This window comes from Camelus bactrianus, chromosome X (genome assembly GCF_048773025.1).
Source record: "Camelus bactrianus isolate YW-2024 breed Bactrian camel chromosome X, ASM4877302v1, whole genome shotgun sequence".
NCBI lineage: Eukaryota > Metazoa > Chordata > Mammalia > Artiodactyla > Camelidae > Camelus > Camelus bactrianus.
Window position 1 is genome coordinate 716,700 of NC_133575.1, and position 17,661 is coordinate 734,360.

A 17,661-nucleotide genomic window follows, 5' to 3' on the forward strand; every position below is an offset into this window, starting at 1 on the left:
CGTCGGGGGGCTGCCAGCTCCCAGGGGCCTGCGGCGCGCCGTTTCGGATGCTGTCTCTTTCAGGTAGCCGAGGATGGCACGTACTTCTGCACGTTTTCAAACTCTGTGCTGCACCGGGGGGCCACCCTGACCGTGAATGTCACCTCCGAGGGCCACGAGTTCAAGGCCACCCTGACCTTCTGTAACTCAGGTGACGCCGCCTCAGCCGGGTCCCTCCCGTTTCTGCACAGTGAGCGGCGTCCTTGTCGCCGGCGGGGCGCTGGTGGCGGCGGTGCAGACGGTGAAGATGGGGGTGCGTGTCTCCCCAGGCAGGGAAGGGTCCGGTGCCGTGAACTTCTCCTGCCTCATCTACAATGTGCGCTTCCTTAACTGCAGCTGGGCACAGGGCCCGGCCGCCCCTGCAGACGTGCGGTATCACCTCTACATGTGGGCCTCCCTGTAAGCTGGACGCCTCGGGGACCTGGGAGCCAGCTGGGAGGTCGTGATGGGGGTCAGTGTTCAATAACCCGGGGTCCAGAAAAGCTTCCTCCTGCACCCGGTTTGGGGTTGGTGGAGGGCAATCTTTGTAAAATGTCCAAACATCCAGGGAAAAAAAAAATACCCATCTCCCAGTCTGCATCGGCTGGCTCCTGGCTCCAAAAGGTACACCCGCCTCCCGTCCCGAAAGTGTCGGGAAAACAGCAATTCTCTCTTGAGAGCACGAATTCTCCCCATCTGCAGTCTCTCCTACTGCCCACTGGTTCTGCGCTGAGTCAAGGATTAAACTGTCTCCTTTCCAGAAGGGTTTTCTGGGCTGGAGGGAGAGTTTGTCTTTGATAATGCCTCCCCAGGAGGCTACACACTCCTCCAGCCTTTCCTCGCTGCCCTCTTGGGAACTGCAGGCACGGGAATGTGTCCGAGTGTGCCCAGTACGTCCTTGACCCAACGGGGACACGGGTGGGCTGCCATTTTGATCAGCTCGGTGAACCCCAGACGACGGACAATTACTTCTTCCTGGTGAACGGAACCAGCAATGAAACGGACATCCAGTTTTTGGACTTTACTCCCTTTGTAGCCACTGAAATTGGTAAGACCATTTTCTCTGTTCCTCTGTGAGCCATCCAATTCATTCCTTTTTCTTATTTTTTTTTCTTTCTTTCTTTTTTTTTTTTTTTTTTTGGTACCAAGGCTGTGTGAGACCAGGCATTGGGTCCCAGACTTGTCTGAGCAAGATGTTGGATCTAGATTCGAGGCCAGGGAAATACCTCCCCAGAGACGGAGGCAGGGGTGTCATAACTCTCCCTTGGGGTGGGACTCATAGATTTGAGTCATGCATGAAATATGCCAAAGACAGAGGATGCTCATCATTTGTGGTCTGGAAATTCTCTGCAAACCCTAAATAAGCAAATACTGAATTATGGCTAATAGGGGAAAAACAGGGTTAGCCTCTGCTCATATTTTTACATGTATTTTTCTCCATAAGGCACACCACAGTCTTTCTCGTGCTTAGGCCTGCAAGGGGGGTGGAAAATTAGAAAAACAAACAAACAAACAAACAAAAAAAAACCTTTTCCTTCACCCTCTTAGGTTCTGTTCCGGAGGTGTGCAAATTAAACGGGCGATTGATCAACCGAAAACAAGCATATCAATTTAATTTTAATTTTTACATGCACCAGGGAGTGCCATAGAAAAGAAATGAACTCCCCCCACTCAGAGAAGTGGTTAGACTGAGAAACATATATACCATTTTCATAAAGAGTGTTAAATCGTGGAGACATGACTATACAAAGGAAACGGAGTTTGACCTTGCCGAGGTGGTAAATATATGTGGAAACTAATGAAAGATAAGGGTTATTTCAGGAAGGTTTATGCAGAAGCCTCTCGGTGCTGATTTTCCATGAAACTTCCCCCCAGAGGGATTCATGGAAGTGCTCAATTCTGAGATGGTCAGATAAGGCGACCTATGGAATCACTTCTTTCTGCATCTGTTGATTCTTTGTTGCCTTTGGGTCTAAATAGGAGTCCATGCCAGGGTCATATTTGGGGGTGACATTCTGACTCCTTTCAGGAATCCTAGATAGCATCCAGCACTGTGTCGGGAGGCCGTTTAAACGGTGGCGTGGGTCACGCCGAGCGTAAAAGTGCAACGCATGCAGCAGTCTGTAGACCCCCAAGAGGCGCACCTGCTTGCAATCTGAGCATTGCTGAATCTCAGCTTAGAACACACCTGTTGGTTGACTCACATTTCTGGCCACATTTTGGCAAATAAGTTGGAGAGCATAGCAGGTGTGGGTCTGGGGGTTCCTGATAAGTTTTAGGGAGTGGCTGGACTTGCAAATTGGGAATCTGTGAATAAACAACACGTCCTGGGGAGCAAAGGCACCTCTTCCCAGCTGAGCTGGGTCCACCCGATACGAGGAGGGGGAGGGTCCTGGTGCCCAGGGAGTGGTTTTGTTCATGGGGTGACCCTGGGGTCTTTGAGAACTGAGGGACCGCTGCATGCACCACGGAGGGGACAGCCTGAGATGCACTCTCTGCTGACCTGAGGTCTCACGTCCCAGGCTGCTGGCTTTTTTTTTTTCTCCTCTCTCTCTCATGCAAGAAAAAGAAAGGTTCCCGCCAAGTCCCTCTTAATGGACTCCTAACCCATTGCCTGCTTGCGTTTATTCTCAGAGAAGTACAACCCGCCAGCAAACCTCACGGCTCGTAACAACGGGTCCTATTACGTGATCCAGTGGGACAACCCCGTCACCAGATTCAACATTTCGAGTCACGTCTTGTACTATGAGCTGGACATCCAGAGGAAGGTGAGGACCCCAGAGCTCTGCGAAGAGCCACACGCTTTCTCCTCCCCCCACGCCCCCCGTCTTCTCCCTTTTGGGGTCGAATCCTCACTGACAAGAAGGTTAAGTCTTTGCTGCAGAAATGAGTTCCGGGTTAGTTCCTCTCTGTCCTAAAGGCAACACTGATTCCTTTTTTGCTATTAAGGTCTCTTTCTTTCTTTCTTTCTTTCTTTCTTTCTTTCTTTCTTTCCTTCCTTTTCTTTTCTTTTCTTTTCTTTTCTTTTCTTTTCTTTTCTTTTCTTTTCTTTTCTTTCTTTTTTTTGTCGTTGACGCTTTGTTTCACCCCTTTGCTCTCTCCGTACAGGGCAGCTTCTCCAAGACAGACCCCGTAAGTACCTCTTCCTTCCTCTCCGACACCCGTGCTCGGGTCATAGCTGCTCAGAGTCCGGGCCCCCCGCGTGCAGCCCGGCTCAGCGCCGCTGCGCACCCGGCCGCGCGCCCGGCGGTCGGCCATCCGGCTCTGCCCCCGACTGAGACGCTGTGGTGTCTCTAAAGCTTCTGACGCAGCTCAGGTAGCTGGTTGTCACCCTCCTCGTGGACAAAGCAACGTCCTTCTTCCAAATGCAGCTCCTTGGACCCTTCTCAGAGCACGGGGGAGTGAGTTGAAAGCATCCCCACAAACTTATGTCCACCTGAGACCTCAGGATGGGATCTTGTTTGGAAACAGAGTCTTTGCAGATGGGATGACGTGAAGGACCTGAGAGGAGGTCCTCCTGGAGGAGGTGGCCCTGCATCCAAGGACAGTGTCCTCAGAAGAGACAGAGGAGGAGGGACACACAGAGGAAAAGCCACATGGAGACGGAGGCAGAGACGGGAGGGAGGCGGCCACCAGCCCAGGGATGGACGCCTGGAGCCCCCAGAAGCTGGAAGAGGCAGGAGGGACCCTCCCCTGGAGCCTCAGGAGGGAGCGCGGCCAAGTGCATCCATCTACTGGGGTCCTGCAGGTCTCACCTGCTTCCAGGTGATGCCAGTGGAACTACTGAGATGCTGCCCCAGGGACCACCCTTGCAATGGCCCAGAGAAGTGGGGCAGGGATTAGCGACATCCTGAAGGCACCATGGGGGCCACACTGGGGATGCACATGTCCTCTCTGGACCTTACCTACCACTCAGATGACGTCTGGGACCCATCATACAGCCAGCAGGCGTGGCTCCTCGCTGCCCGGGGGTCTCCTTCAGGGCCAGGGACCTCTAGGGTCATCCTCAGTGTCCGTCTTCGTCTGCTCTCCAGCTGTGGCCCCAGGGCTGGTGTGGCTCGGGTGGGAGGCAGCTTGGGGTCCACGGAGTCTCAACGGAGAAACAGCTCATAAAAGCAAGAGGCCTCAGCCACGCACATGGGAGAGACTGTCCCTGTAGGAGAGCCCGGCCCGTAGCAGGCATCCAGCGACATGGGTGCATAAGATGGGAGTTTGCACGGGGCAGACACTGCGTGAGGGTGGCCGGACTGTCTCAGGAGAGAGCCCCGATCTTGGCAGGCACCCGGGTCCTTCCCCTGAAGTTCCCCGCCCAGGCCATGTCTCTCCAACCTCCAGTCCCCGTCTCCCTGTTGCTCTTCCCGGCCTCTCCAGATGTACACGTCCTGGGACACGGGGGTGCACAGCCCCGCTGTGGACGGAGCGGTGGCCGCGGTCTAAGAAGACACCTCTGACCTGCCCAGAGCAGGAGCGGAAGGCAGCCCTCTGGGGCCCAACCCGCAGCGAGGGGCGTCCACGGGACTGCATTCACCGTCCAGCTGTGCAGCCTGGCGGGGTTCCTGCCCACCCCTGACCCCCACCCCGGCATCCTCTGTGTAGAATCAGAGGAACCCCAACCCCACTTCCCAAGGGCGTGGGGGACCCTGCCCGGGACGTGGATGCAGACGGAGAGCTGTGAGCCCCAGACACGGAGCGGGGGCCCCCCTGCAGACGGGCAGAGCCCCTTCTGGCCCAGGGACGGAACGCAGGAGGCGGGACCGGAGCGCCCGCTGGCCCGCCTGCCCGGTGTCAGGCCTCTTTCAGAGACCATCACATCCCCCGCCTTCTCCCCATCCCCAGTCCAGTGTTTGTCACCAACACCTGTCACACGGTCCTCTTTTCTTCTAAAGGTTTTCCAAAGAGGAGAAAATAGGAATGAGTACCTGATGCCGAGTTCCGCCGTGACGGGCGTGCACACCGTCCGGGTCAGAGTGAGGCACGTGTACGGGGACACCTGGAGTGAGTGGGGCCCCGCGCAGCCCTTCGGTGAGCTCCCGGGAGGACCCGCGGACGCTGACACGTGGCCAGGGACGGAGGGACCCTTCCTTTGAATTCTTCTGCCTGACCTTCCTCCTCTGTCTCTTCTAAGAGTGCTGTCATTGGATGCAGGGCCACCTCCTCCAGGAGGACCTCCTCTCAGGTCCTTCACTTCATCCTACCTGCAAAGACCTTACTTCCAAATGAGGTCCCGTTCCCAGGGTTTAAGATGGACACATATCTTTTTTGGGGTCCCCAGGGCGGCTCCTGCAGGCTCTCTGATTTAACACACTGTCCACAGCGTGTCTTGCTTTCCTGTACCCCCTCCTGTGTTTCTGGGGTCACCCTGTGGGAAGGTGCCCTCCCAGACACTCTGAATCACCCTTGCCTCAACTCCTCAACTTCACTGGGGTGTCTCTAAGGCCCTGGGTGCCCAAACCAGGGATGTCACCCACCCCCCGGGGGTCGGCCAGGGTGTTTCCACTTCTCTACCCACATAGGTGGGCTCTGTCTGCCCTCCAGGGTGCCCCCCATCTTCATGGGGACATGGGGGCTGTCATAAACTGAGTGGCCTGAAAACGTGATGGTTACCATCACCCAGAAGGGCTGGCTTGGCCCTGGCAGGATATGCCAAGGGTTGGCCCCATGAACTCAAGTTTTGTGGACCCCCAAGTACCCACTATGCAGCCTTCCTGAGTGCCTGCTCTGTAGGACCAGCAGAAAACCCACTCGGTGCCTCCTTCCAGGGGTCCCTCAAGATCCACTGGGGGCAAACAGGGCATGAGCTCTAAGTAGGCACCTACTGAATGCCTGAAAGCCATACAGTGTTCCCCACCTCCACCCCACAGACAAGCCACCAAATCCATGCATGAGCCTCCTTTCCTGTAAGCAGTGGGTTCATGGTTCACAGAAGGGGCTCAGGTTACACAAGAAAAGCGTCCTCTGCAATTAAAAGTAAATAAATCAACCTCTCTTCCATCCTTGACATTTCACACTTATGCATTCATTCCTTTGGCTATGTAGTACAGTGTTGAAAGTAAATATCTATTGGGAAGGGAGGCATCGTGCCGTATCAGTTGTGCCCTCGTGGAAATGTATTTGGTAGGTTATCTCTTGGGGGGGTGGAGGGGGAAGATGGGGACAGTGAGAAGGGGTTGAGGTGGGTGGGCACAGGACCCAAGGAAGAACAGATTCTTCACAGCCAATGTTCCCCTGTCCCTCGAGTCCCTGTGTCTGGAAGTTCTCTCCTCCTCGGCTCCAGCCCTGCTTCCCCAACCCCCGGCCCCCACCCCATAGTCACTCCTGACTCTCTGTTCATCTTACCCTTCCAGGTTTCCCAGAGAAGAGTTTCACTGGATTCCTTGTGGTCCTGATCGGGCTGGTGGTGGGGGCAGCGGCTTTATCCAGCATAGGCCTGATGTTCCTCTGTAAGAGGTAAGCCCCCCGGAAAAAAACTCAAAAACCGTGTGCCACACACACAAGGGCACCCAGCATGTGACCCCACCCACCCGGACCGACCAGAAACCCAGATTCAGAAAGCAGATTTGAGGTTGCTTAGGGCAGAGGCAGGGGAACAGGGGTGACCACTAACGGGACGGGGTTTCTGCTGCCTGAGCCCCACACGTGGCCACACATCCACACTGCTTCTCTCCCAGTGGCCGGGTCACTCTCCTGGAGAATCTGACTTGCCTGTGTGTTGGGGGGCTGCACACTTAACTGCAAAACGCAGTCATGATTTTGTGCCCGGAAGAAAGAACTTTAATATGCGGTTTCCAAGAAGATGCAAGGAGTGCACGTGTGTCCGGGAGATGGGCTCTGAAGACGTCGCGGGGTTAAAACCAGTGGCTTTTGGGGGAACAATTTGGATATTCTTCCCGGGAGCCAGGGACTGTCTGGGAACAGCAGGGATGGTGATGGAGGTGGAGATGGTCACAGCCAACACACGGGGGCAGCAGTGAGCACCACTGGCCATTTCCCGGCCCCAATTTCTCAGTTTCTCAGGCACAGAGGGGTTGTCCCTGACCCAAGGGGTACACCCCAGGTGTTTCATCAACCCTGGGGAAGCCGTCCTGCGCGCACTGGGTCCTCAGCACACCCGGCGATGCGGATGCGGGGAACCTGCTTCCGGCAACCCCGTCCCTCCCCCCACAACCCCGAGCAGGAAACACATCCCTGTTGCCGGCCTCAATGTTTGCAACCCCGGCCTTGCCAAGGAACGTGGGCGCTGGATTTCCAAGCACCCTTTGTCTTTTCCGCATTTTGTCTTTCCTGGCCAGGTTCTCCCTGAAGCAAAAGCTGTTCCCTCCCATCCCGCAGGTGAAACGGGAACTGGCTGGCTCGTTTACACCCACCCGGGAGGTGAGTGCTCCCACCCGGGCCCCTCCTGGGGTCTGGCCCCTGGCGTGGCAGTAACCAGAGAGGGCTGGGGGGGGGGGTGCAGAGGGAGGGAAGGGGAGGCAGCTGTCCGGCTGCCTGCAGCCCTGTAAAATCCCTTCCCTCCCGGCCCTCCCCGAAAAAGTGCACCGAAATGTGCAGCAGAGCCGAGAAACCGCCCTCAGGGTGCATCGGCGCCAGTGGGACCTGCTTCCGTGGTGGGGACCCCGGGCTGGCGCTCGAGTTGGGTTTTCTCTCTTTCCGGGGTCTCTGTGGAGACTTCATCCCAGGAACCTCCACGGATCACATCTGCAAAGACCCTGCTTGGAGATGAGGTCCCCTCTGTGTGGTTCAGGGCGAGTGTGAACTTTTTCAGGGGGGTGGGAGGGGGCGACCGTTCGACTCATAGCAGCTGGTTACCTGGGGGCAGCCGTGGTCACCCCTGCCCCCTCCGACCTCACCTTCCCATCAGCCACAAGTGTCCCCCACCCCGTGGCAGAGCAGAAGTGCCCCCCAAAGCAGGGGCTGCATTCTGAGCTGGACGCCATTTCTTCAGGAAGCCCCCCGCCTCCCCCGTCTCCAACCGCCCCTCCCTCAGCTGCCCCCGGGGCTGCCACAGAGTCCACCACCCTGGAAGCAGAGTTTAGGGTTCCTGGGCAAATTCGGGGCACAGCTATGGTTTGATGCGGGTGGGAAGGGGGGTGCTTAGTAACGTTGAGTTAAAAAGATGAAACCACAGCTCAACCACGTGAACTTCGCAAGACGCCACACCGGGCATCGCACAGGCAGCCCCCAGCCCCTCAGACGCGGGGCCCAGGACATGCCCTTTCATAAGCGCCGGCGGGTGGGTGTCAGCGTCCTCGCTGGGCACTGAACGGAGCCCCCGTGCGCTCCCAGGTGGACACGTGAACTCGCCCCGCAGCCCTGACTCTCAGCCTCAGGCGGGCTGGCGTCACCCCCTACTTCAGCGGGGGGGCCTTCCCCAGTCATGAGGCAGCCACCGAGTTGACTCCCCGCGGTCAGACCACTGCTCCCACTGGCCACCTCCCCAGCCGCCTCCACGCAGGGTGCGCAGAGCCGCCGTCCTCCGAGAGAGACTTCTCTCGGCCCGGCTCTGCTCCCGCTGCTCAGCTCCGCGCCTGGGGGCTGGCGGCCTGCGGGGGGGCCCGGAGGCGGGGGCCGGGGCGGACGGGCTGGTCGTTCGTGTGGACACTGGGAGCAGCCAAGTCCGAGGTCCCCAGATGGCAGCGTCAGAGGAAAGGTGGGGCCCATCTGTCTGTCCCAGGGGGACGTGACAGCCCATCCCTCCGCCTGGATTCCAGGCATCTCAGAGCTGAATATGCCAATGACACATTTGTCCTTTTCTCTTATATAAAAACAGCTTTATCAAACTATGATTCACATGCCGTACAGTTTCCCATTAAGGTGTACAATTCTGGGGCACTGAGCACATCCACGATGCTGTGCAACCATTTCCGTCTGGTTCCAGAACCTTCTCACCCCCCAAAGGAGACCCCGTCCCCATGAGCTGTCAATCCCCTCCCCGTCCCCCAGGCCGTGGCACCTTGAAGCCACTTTCTGTGTCTGTGGATTTGCCTGTTCTGGGCATTTCCTGTAAATGGAATCACACCCTGTGTGTCCTTCTGTGTCTGCTTCTCTCACAGAGCAACCTGTGTTCAAGGTCCATCCACGCTGCAGCCCATGTCAGAGCTTCGCTCCTTTTCCTGGCTGAGTAATATTCCCCTGTATGCATGGACCCTGTTCTGTTATCCGTGCATCCACGGGTGGACACTTGGGCTGTTTCCACCTTCTGTCTGCCATGAATACCGATGTTTTATCCATGGGAGAACCAGAGACTCACGTGGCTGGTCTGAGCTTCGGGCCTTCTGTCCTCTCTCCTAGATGGCCTGGGACGGGGACAACCCCTCAGCGGGCTCGCAGGAACCCGAGGACTTCCTCACGGTGGAGGAAATGAAGTTGTTTGCGGGCAGAGAAGCGGAGGTGGTGGGTCCAGCCCCAGCCCTGAACCCTTATGAAAACATCACTGCTGTGCGTGGTCGGCCGGGGCAGTAACGTCCCCGGCCGCGCCTTTCTGCTCTCCATCCCACCCTGGCGCTGCCCCCTGTCCGGTGCGCCCAGCCCGCCGGCCCCCGCGCGTTCCCGCCGCCGCCGAGCCACCTGCAGGAGGGACCCGGCCGGCTGCGCTGACGGAGGAGGGTGCGGGCAGAAGTCGGCGCGCGCTGCGGCCCGGGCTGACCGCGCGGAGATGCGCCGGGCAGGTTTGCCTCCGAAGGGCGCCGGCCACGCGGAGGACCAGCCGCTGCGGAGAGTTTCGGGGGAAATGAGGAAGCTCTTTCCTGACGGAAATGCCTCTGCGCTATGCAGTGCCCAGCCGCCCGGGTTACTTCTGTGGTTTGGTTTTGCTTTTTTGTTTTTCTTCCACCATACTTTTTTTTTTTAATTCCCGTATACTTGCTATGCAGTATTAGAAGTTCCATGTGTTCAGTGCAGTGATTCACAATTTCCAAAGGTTCTACTCCACGCATAGCGATTATAAAATCCTGGCTCGGGGTGGGGAGGACGTAGCTCAGTGGTGGAATGCACGCCTAGCATGCACGAGGTCCTGGGTTCAATCCCCTGTACCTCCATTAAAATAAATAAACCTAATTATCAGATGCCACCGTCATCTACTTGCCTCTATGAATCGGTCCATCCGATAGACTCCCACGGGCCGCGGAGAGGCGTGCACACAGCCCTGTTCATGCAGCAGCGTTTGCAATAAGAAGACAAAAAATCTGGGTGTTTATTCCCAGATTTGTTTGAACACGGTGGCCGGGGCTACGTCGACGTTGCAAGAGGCAATGTGAGCTTGTCTCTGCTCGTCAGGAAAGACAGTCACAGTGTGTTTGCAGTAAAATTCAGAAGTGACAGCCCTGCACGCGGGCAGGGGTCCACGCGTGTGCGTGTGCGTGGGTGCACACACGTCCTCGTGGGAACACGGATGCTGCGCGTGGCTATCTTCAAACTTCAGGAGGGTCTGTCTCCTTTTTTTATGTTTGTAATTCTGACTCCAAAAAACCCACTTTTACAATGAAAATAAACTGGTACATTTGGGGGGGGGAGAGAAAAACACATGTTCGAAGGAAGACGTGTGATTTTCTCTTGGTTTGGGGCGTTTTGGGAATATCTCACCTGCTCCGTGCTTCTCCGATTTTTCTGAATGTTCTGGAATCTACGTGAACTTCTCCCATTCTCGGTGGTTTGGGGCGGATCCTACTGGTGTTAAGTAAATGTCATCCCAAGAGTTGTTCTCCTTGAAGAGATCCTGGACCGCCCGCTGTCCACACTGAGAAATTCTCAGCCAGGGGATGGGAAGTCATTGTCGGAAGCAGGAAAGAGAAAGTGGGGAGGAGGTGGGCCCCCCTGGGCTACGAAGAGCCCTGACTGGTGGGGTCCAGGGAGCGGATGGGGCTCCGGTCCTTCTTGCCAGTGTCCTCAGCCACCTCGACTTTGCAGCTGGGAGGCGGGGTCCCAGGAGCTGAGGGCACACCCGAGCCCCAGAGAAGCAGGTGTGTCCATCCCCGTGGAGCTCTGCACTTCCCCACCGTCCAGGGATCCACTCAGATGACAAGGAGGGTGAGCTCAGCCGGAACCCCCCATGCCCTCTTCCTTCTCAGGGCTCAGGGGCCGGGCAGGCCCTAGGGGAGGGGCAGGAGGGCACCCAGTGGACGTCTCCAGTCAGGCCCCCTCCCCAGACCGCCTGCCCTTCCTTCCAGCCCTCCACCTGGCCATCTACACCAGCCATCTACACTGGCATCCCCTTGGCACATAGCTGGACTGTGTAGCCTGCTCCCACTGCCCCGAGTGGCCCAGGCTGGGACGCCCAGCCTGATCCCTACCAGGTGGGTGTTGGGACACTGGGACCCGCTCCCAGGAGACACACACACTCAGTGAGTCTTTTGGAAACTCCAGCCACAAAACAGCCACCGAACTGCATTTATTGGGCAATATTTATTGTCAACCCCACAAACAACTACACAGCCCTAGGATGGAATACTACACAGCCTTGAAAAAGGAAACGCTATTTATAAAAAAGCCATGGGAAGGGCAGGTGGTTGTTGGGCAGAGCAGGGGTTCCAGCCCCAATCCCTGGAGATGCCCTTCCTTCAGGCTGGCCCCACGAGCCTCTCAAAGGTGTCCTCTGAGACAACTCAGAAGCTCAGAGAACAGAAGGTTTTTCAGAAACCGTGCCTTCTGTTTCCAGGAGGTTTGCCGGAGGCTCCCCAACTTTGTTGATGGCAGGGAGGGGTAGAAGGTGACTCCAGAGTCATCAGAACACAATACAGATGCTCTGAAGACATCGGATCATCCTGGGGACATTCTCTACATTTTCCAGACAGAGAGAGATGGAGATGGAGTTAATACGTGTATTTACAGAGTCATTATCCCCTGCAGTGAGACCCACAGGACCGGGCATGGAAAACAATATGAGGGAAAAAAATGATTTGCTTATGATTCTGGTCTTTCTTTTTTTCTTTGTTTTTTTTTTCCCCTTCCTTTCTTCCTTCCTCTCTCTCTCTCTCTTTCTCTCAGCAAAATGTATATAATATGACATTTACCACGGATGGCATTTAGGACGTTCACAGTGTTGTGCAACCATTACCTCTAGTTTTGTGCTAGAACAAAACCAGAGTTCTAGAATGTTTTCACCCCTCCAAAAGGAGACCCGGTCCCCATAAGCAGTCACTCCCCATTCCCCAGACCCCAGCCCCTGGCACCAGGAACCCACTTTCTATGTCTATGGAGTTGCCTGTTCTGGGTGTTTCCTGTAAACAGAATCACACCCTGTGTGTCCTTCTGTGTCTGCTTCTCTCACGGAGCAACCTGTGTTCAAGGTCCATCCACACGGTAGCCTGCGTCAGAGCTCCACTCCTTTTTCCTGGCTGAGTAATATTCCGCTGTGTGCATGGACCTCATTCTGTTTCTCTGTCCATCCATCCTTCGATGGATGTTTGAGCTGTTCACACCATCTCTCTCTCTCGTAGAGATTTAAGGGTGGCCAAAGGGACTGAGGAAAATTCACAATCTGCCTCCCAAGGTGGCCAAAGTCAGGCACTCCTATACCTCAGTAGGAATGACAGACACCAGCTCTCCCCGCCCACGTTTCGGTCCTGCACAGAAGGATGCAGGGAGGAAAGAGAGAACACAAGGATGAGCCTGTTTCTCTGCATTTCTCTACGACCACAGACTTAATGTTGCAGCCAAGAGGAGGGAGGTCTCCCAGGCCAGGCTCCCTGGGGCTGTGCCCGGAAGGGGCGAAAAAGAAGCTCCCACAGACACGGCGGGGAGGCGCCCCTGCGGTGACCCAGGACGCGACGCCATCCACGTCAGAACGACGAGGAAACGGGCGTTTCACAAGCCTCGGTGGCTGCTGATAAGGGAGATCTTAGTTTCAAAACGTCTGCGTTCGCGGCTGGGGCAGAGCTAAGCCTCTTTCGAAAGACTCGTGGTGTTTCGAGAAAATTGGAAAAGACAACTTTGTTAAAGGGAAGAAAACACCCGCTGTGGCCGTGGCTGTGGGGCCTGTGACCCCAAGGCGACCCCGTGTCGTGTCGTAACCCCCTCCTCGTCAAGGTGGTGCCACCAATAACTGGGAAGGGCGGATGCGGCCGAGATTCGGGGAAGGCGCCCGGCTCGGCCGGGGAGAGCCTGGGCCCGTGAAGGCGGGCTTCTCTGCGTACAGCAGCTCCGGCTCCTCTGGGTGTGCTTGGCCCCGGGGGGCCTCTGATCGACGTGCGTGGGTCTCAATTACAAATCGGAACCTGGGAACTCAGCCGAAGCCCGTGCCGGCCACCGGCAGGTTCCAGGATGGACGGGTCACCTGTACACCAGGGGGGTGGGGACCCCGAGGGATGGCTGAGCCTCGTTCCCTGGGATGGGGGCGGGGACCCAGGGCAGGACCCTGGCAGCCAGATGGAGGGGGAAGGGGTGAGTGGGGAGTGTCAGGAGGGAAAAAGGAGTATTCATCTGAGCATTATATGAGAGTCCCGGGCAGCTGAACCAACCACAAAGCACTGGTTTAAAACCACAGGCATCCATCCTCCCCCGTCCTGGAGACCAGACATCGGAGGTCAAGGTGTCCCAGGGCCGCGCTCCCTCCAGAGGCTCCAGGGGAGGGTCCCTCCTGCCTCTTCCAGCTTCTGGGGGCTCCAGGCGTCCATCCCTGGGCTGGTGGCCGCCTCCCTCCCGTCTCTGCCTCCATCTCCACGTGGCTGCTCCTGTGTGTCTGTGTCCCTCCTCCTCTGTCTCTTCTGAGGACACTGTCCTTGGATGCAGGGCCACCTCCTCCAGGAGGACCTCCTCTCATCTTTCACTTCATCACCTGGTCCTGAAGGTACCTTTCTCCCAGGCTCTGGACAAGTTGGGGGAACATTACTGAGCTGACCACCCCCCCTCCCACCCCCCACTCCTCAGCTGGACTTCGCCATCTTGCAATGGATTAAACAGGATGGAGTCAGTGCCCCTACCCCACCCTGCAAATGTGCCCCCTTGTTTACTGTCTCTGCATCTCAGAGGGAAGCAAGTCCCGCCTGCAAGTCCCAGGTACCCCGGCCCTGCCCTCGGGGCTGCAGGCACCGGTGGACACAGGAGCCAGCACCCAGGGGTCCTTTTTTCCCCCTGATCCAGGGCTGGTAGGAAGGACCCACAGTCGCATCCGTCCCAGAGCCCAAGGCAAAAGCAAGACGTGAAATCCGTGGGCCGAGATGGCCCCTGGGCTCTGAGGTCAGCGGTGACCCAGCTGTGCTGACCCCAGGCACCCCTGGGGCCTTCAGGGCCAGTCCCGGGCACACGACTGGCCATGCCCTCAGGGTCAGGTGGGCCTGGTGACCCCGACAGTCGCCCGCGGGGTTCCCCGGAGATAAGGGGCTTCCCTGACCAACTTTCCCAGCAAAGACGCTTCCGGCCCTGGTGGCCGGGCGTCCTGCCCACCCGCGTTCCCCCCGGGGGGAGGACAGTCCTGGCTCTGAGATGCCCAGCAGTCTGGCTGCGCTGCGGGTGAGGCGTGCCCCCTGGCTCCTCCGGGAACCGTGGACCTGGGCCACACGGCTGCTGCCTCCAGGCACCAGGCACTTACTGACTCTTCACCAGGTCACTGTCTGGAGGGTGGACATCCTTCCTGCAGCTGTCAATAACTGTCTTCGCTGAGTGGTGTCCTCCTCATTTGTGTCCCTTGGAGCCCCAGAAGGGGACCTTATTTGGAAATAAGTTCTCTGCAGAAGCGAAGGGCCTGAGAGGAGGTCCTCCTGGAGGAGGTGGCCCTGCATCCAAGGACAGTGTCCTCAGAAGAGACAGAGGAGGAGAGACACAGACACAGAGGAGAAGCCACGTGGAGACGGAGGCAGAGACAGGAGGGAGGCAGCCAGCAGCCCAGGGATGGACGCCTGGAACCCCCAGAAGCTGGAAGAGGCAGGAGGGACCCTCCCCTGGAGCCTCAGGAGGGAGCGCGGCCCTGGGACACCTTGACCTCAGACGTCTGGTCTCCAGGACTCGGGGAGGGTGGGTTCCTGTGGTTTGAAGCCCCCAGCCTATGGGGTTTGTTAGGGCCGCCCCAGAAAACCCGCACAAGGCCTGGGCCCGACCACATATGCTGGCAGCAGAGGTGTAACTTCTCGCTGCTGTCACAGAGCCCGGTGGTCCCCTGCCCGGGAGGACCTCCAAGGTGGCTGGGACACAGGGATGCCAGCTCCGAGTGAGACCGGGGTCTGGCGTAGAGGCAGGAATGCAGTCGTGCCAGCGGGGCGGGGGGTGCTCTGCCGGGCACAGCAGGGAGGACTGCGAGGAGGGGGGCTGCAGGTGAGGATGCCTGCGGTGGTCGCATCCAACACGCCTGGCACCCGGGACCCCCTCACATCCCTGGAAAGGGGACCGGTTTCCACGACTGTGTGATGGGTTCCGTAAAGATTCGTCTGAATCCCAGCCCTCGGCTGCTGTGGGGCAGGACTCAGGTTGTTTGACCACAGGCACCAGCACCGTTAGGTGACGGAACAGCTGTCCCCTGCCCTCTGGGGGGGGGGGGTGCTGTGCGACAGGTGCGGGGGGCGCCGGGTCCAGGGTCAGTTACTGCGGTTCCCCCCGGCCCAGCTGCACGTGTGCGGGCCTCACCCATTCCCCGTTCCCATTTCCCCATTTTCTGTTCCTCGTGGCCCCCTCCCCGCATGTACGCGCCCTGCCCTTGGGGGCCCGGGTTCTGGGTGCACTACGGAAGCCGTCCCACCCCAGCTCCCCGGTTGTCTGCCTGGTTTTCTGAAACCTGGTCCCCTGGTTGTCTGATCATGTTCCAGCACCAAACAGGTGACTGGGAAGCTTGGAGGAAACAGGTGGGGACGGAGCCTGCTTTCCCGGCGACGGGGACGGGTCAGGAGGGAGAGAGTTCTGCCACCCTGTGGAGGGAGGGACCTCAGCATTCACGTGCCCGGGGGCCTCAGTCACCTGTTCTGGGCGATGCCACCATCCTCTGCCCCATCGAGGTCCCTCCACCGTTCAGAGACCCCCAACACAATACCTCGTCTTCCCCCCCGGGGTTCAGGGACGCTGGCGGGGCTGCAGGAGGGGGCAGAGCCTTCGTGAAATAGACCTGTCACCTGCGATCACCCTTTTGTCTTGCTGTCACCCCACGTCCCGACGCCCGAGGTCTCCTGGTCACCAGGGAAGTGCGCTGCACCCACTGGGGCACTTCAGCTGCCTCTGCCCAGCGGCCGTCAGGGCTCAGCTTCCTTGGGTCTGCTGAGCGGACTGGCACCTGTCCTGTGGCCGGCGGGGCAGGGCAGGGGGGCTACCTGCTGCTTTTCTGTTGTCTCTTCCTTTTTTATTAGGATTTTGGGCTTTTAGGAGAAAAAAGAAAGAGGAAGGAAGGAAGGAAGGGAGGAAGGGAGGAAGGGAGGGAGGGAGGGAGGAACCAGAAGCCCCCCCACATGGTGCTAATGTTGGGGAACCCCGGCAAGTTCATGTCTATACCCGCGGCTCCATCTGACTCACTTCTCCACACCTTCCTAATCAGAGCCCTGAGTTGCAGGAAAGCGGGTACATGTTGTAACAGCAGGGCAACCTCTGGGGTCAGCTTTGCCTTCTTATCTCTCAAAAGGCCCAATTTCTGCATAAATTGCCTGGGGAAAGCGGTCCGCTTTCTGGGGCCCAACTGGACGGCCGTCTGCAGCCCCGCGGGCGAAGTCCATTCCGGACTGACTGTCATCGCTCAGCTCTGTCATCCGTCCCCACGTCCCCGGCTCTGATCTGCCTAGACGCCCCCCACCAGTGCCCTGCTTCCGTCCCAGACTAAAAGGGACCAGGAGGACAAAGGTGTCCATTCTTTGTAACAGGTGCATCACCCCTGAGGACGGATGACAGGAGGGGGGTCTGGTTCTTCCTGTGGGGGGAGACGGCTTTATTCTCCCAGTGGGGCTGGTCGGCCACCAAGACACATGGTCCGTGGCAGGTGGGTGACCGTAACACAGGACCCCAAACTGGACGGCTTAAAACCACAGAAACTTACCCTCCCCGTGTCCTGGAGACTGGACGTCTGAGGCCAAGGTGTCCCAGGGCCGCGCTCCCTCCAGAGGCTCCAGGGGAGGGTCCCTCCTGCCTCTTCCAGCTTCTGGGGGCTCCAGGCGTCCATCCCTGGGCTGGTGGCCGCCTCCCTCCCGTCTCTGCCTCCGTCTCCACGTGGCGTCTCCTCCCTGTGTCCCTGTGTGTCCATGGCCACCTTCTCATAAGGACAGCAGTCCCCTGGGACGTCGGGGCCAGGCTGTTCCAGCAGGGCTCAGTTGTACCTCAATCCCTTACACCTGCGACAGCCCCGTTAGTGAAGAAATTCGCGTTCAGAGGTTCCAGGTGGACGTTCATTTCGGGGGGCAGTGGGCTTAGACACAAAACATTGCAGGAGAGAAGAGGACGGGGCTACCTATGGGAGAGTGGGCAGTGACACGATGGGAGGGGGGTGGGTGCAGAGGGAGGGCAGAGGGAGCCCTGGAGGGGCCGGGCATGGGGACGTCACAGACGGCCGCTGGGAAGGCTGACGGTTGGACTTGACTGAGTGGGCCCCGGGCAGCCAGCGAATCGGGGACCCGGGGTCACCTGCCGGTCCCCGAGGACACGAGGGGGGTCTTCCCGACCTCGGAAGAAGGCGGCCAGGGCCCCGGCCATTCATGCTCACCCCACCCCTACCCCCACCCCACCCATTAACCCACGACACCTTTCCAG

General features: G+C 58.2%; 1 protein-coding gene across 6 annotated transcripts in view; it reads left to right on the forward strand.

Moving 5' to 3' along the window:
* Positions 1-10,708, forward strand: part of LOC105079512 (granulocyte-macrophage colony-stimulating factor receptor subunit alpha) — a 25,609-nt gene extending 14,901 nt beyond the window's left edge. For 2 of the 6 annotated variants that reach the window (XM_045505274.2, XM_010968267.3), the window contains exons 4-12: positions 64-190; positions 309-438; positions 882-1,066; positions 2,653-2,786; positions 3,127-3,150; positions 4,905-5,040; positions 6,363-6,465; positions 7,308-7,389; positions 9,307-10,708. In XM_045505274.2, the coding sequence (XP_045361230.2) occupies positions 64-190; positions 309-438; positions 882-1,066; positions 2,653-2,786; positions 3,127-3,150; positions 4,905-5,040; positions 6,363-6,465; positions 7,308-7,389; positions 9,307-9,477 (1,092 nt within the window). In that variant the 3' untranslated portion in view covers positions 9,478-10,708. The other 4 variants (XM_045505276.2, XM_045505275.2, XM_074360011.1 and 1 more) reach the window with 4 other exon arrangements.
* The last annotated feature ends 6,953 nt before the right edge of the window (positions 10,709-17,661 follow it).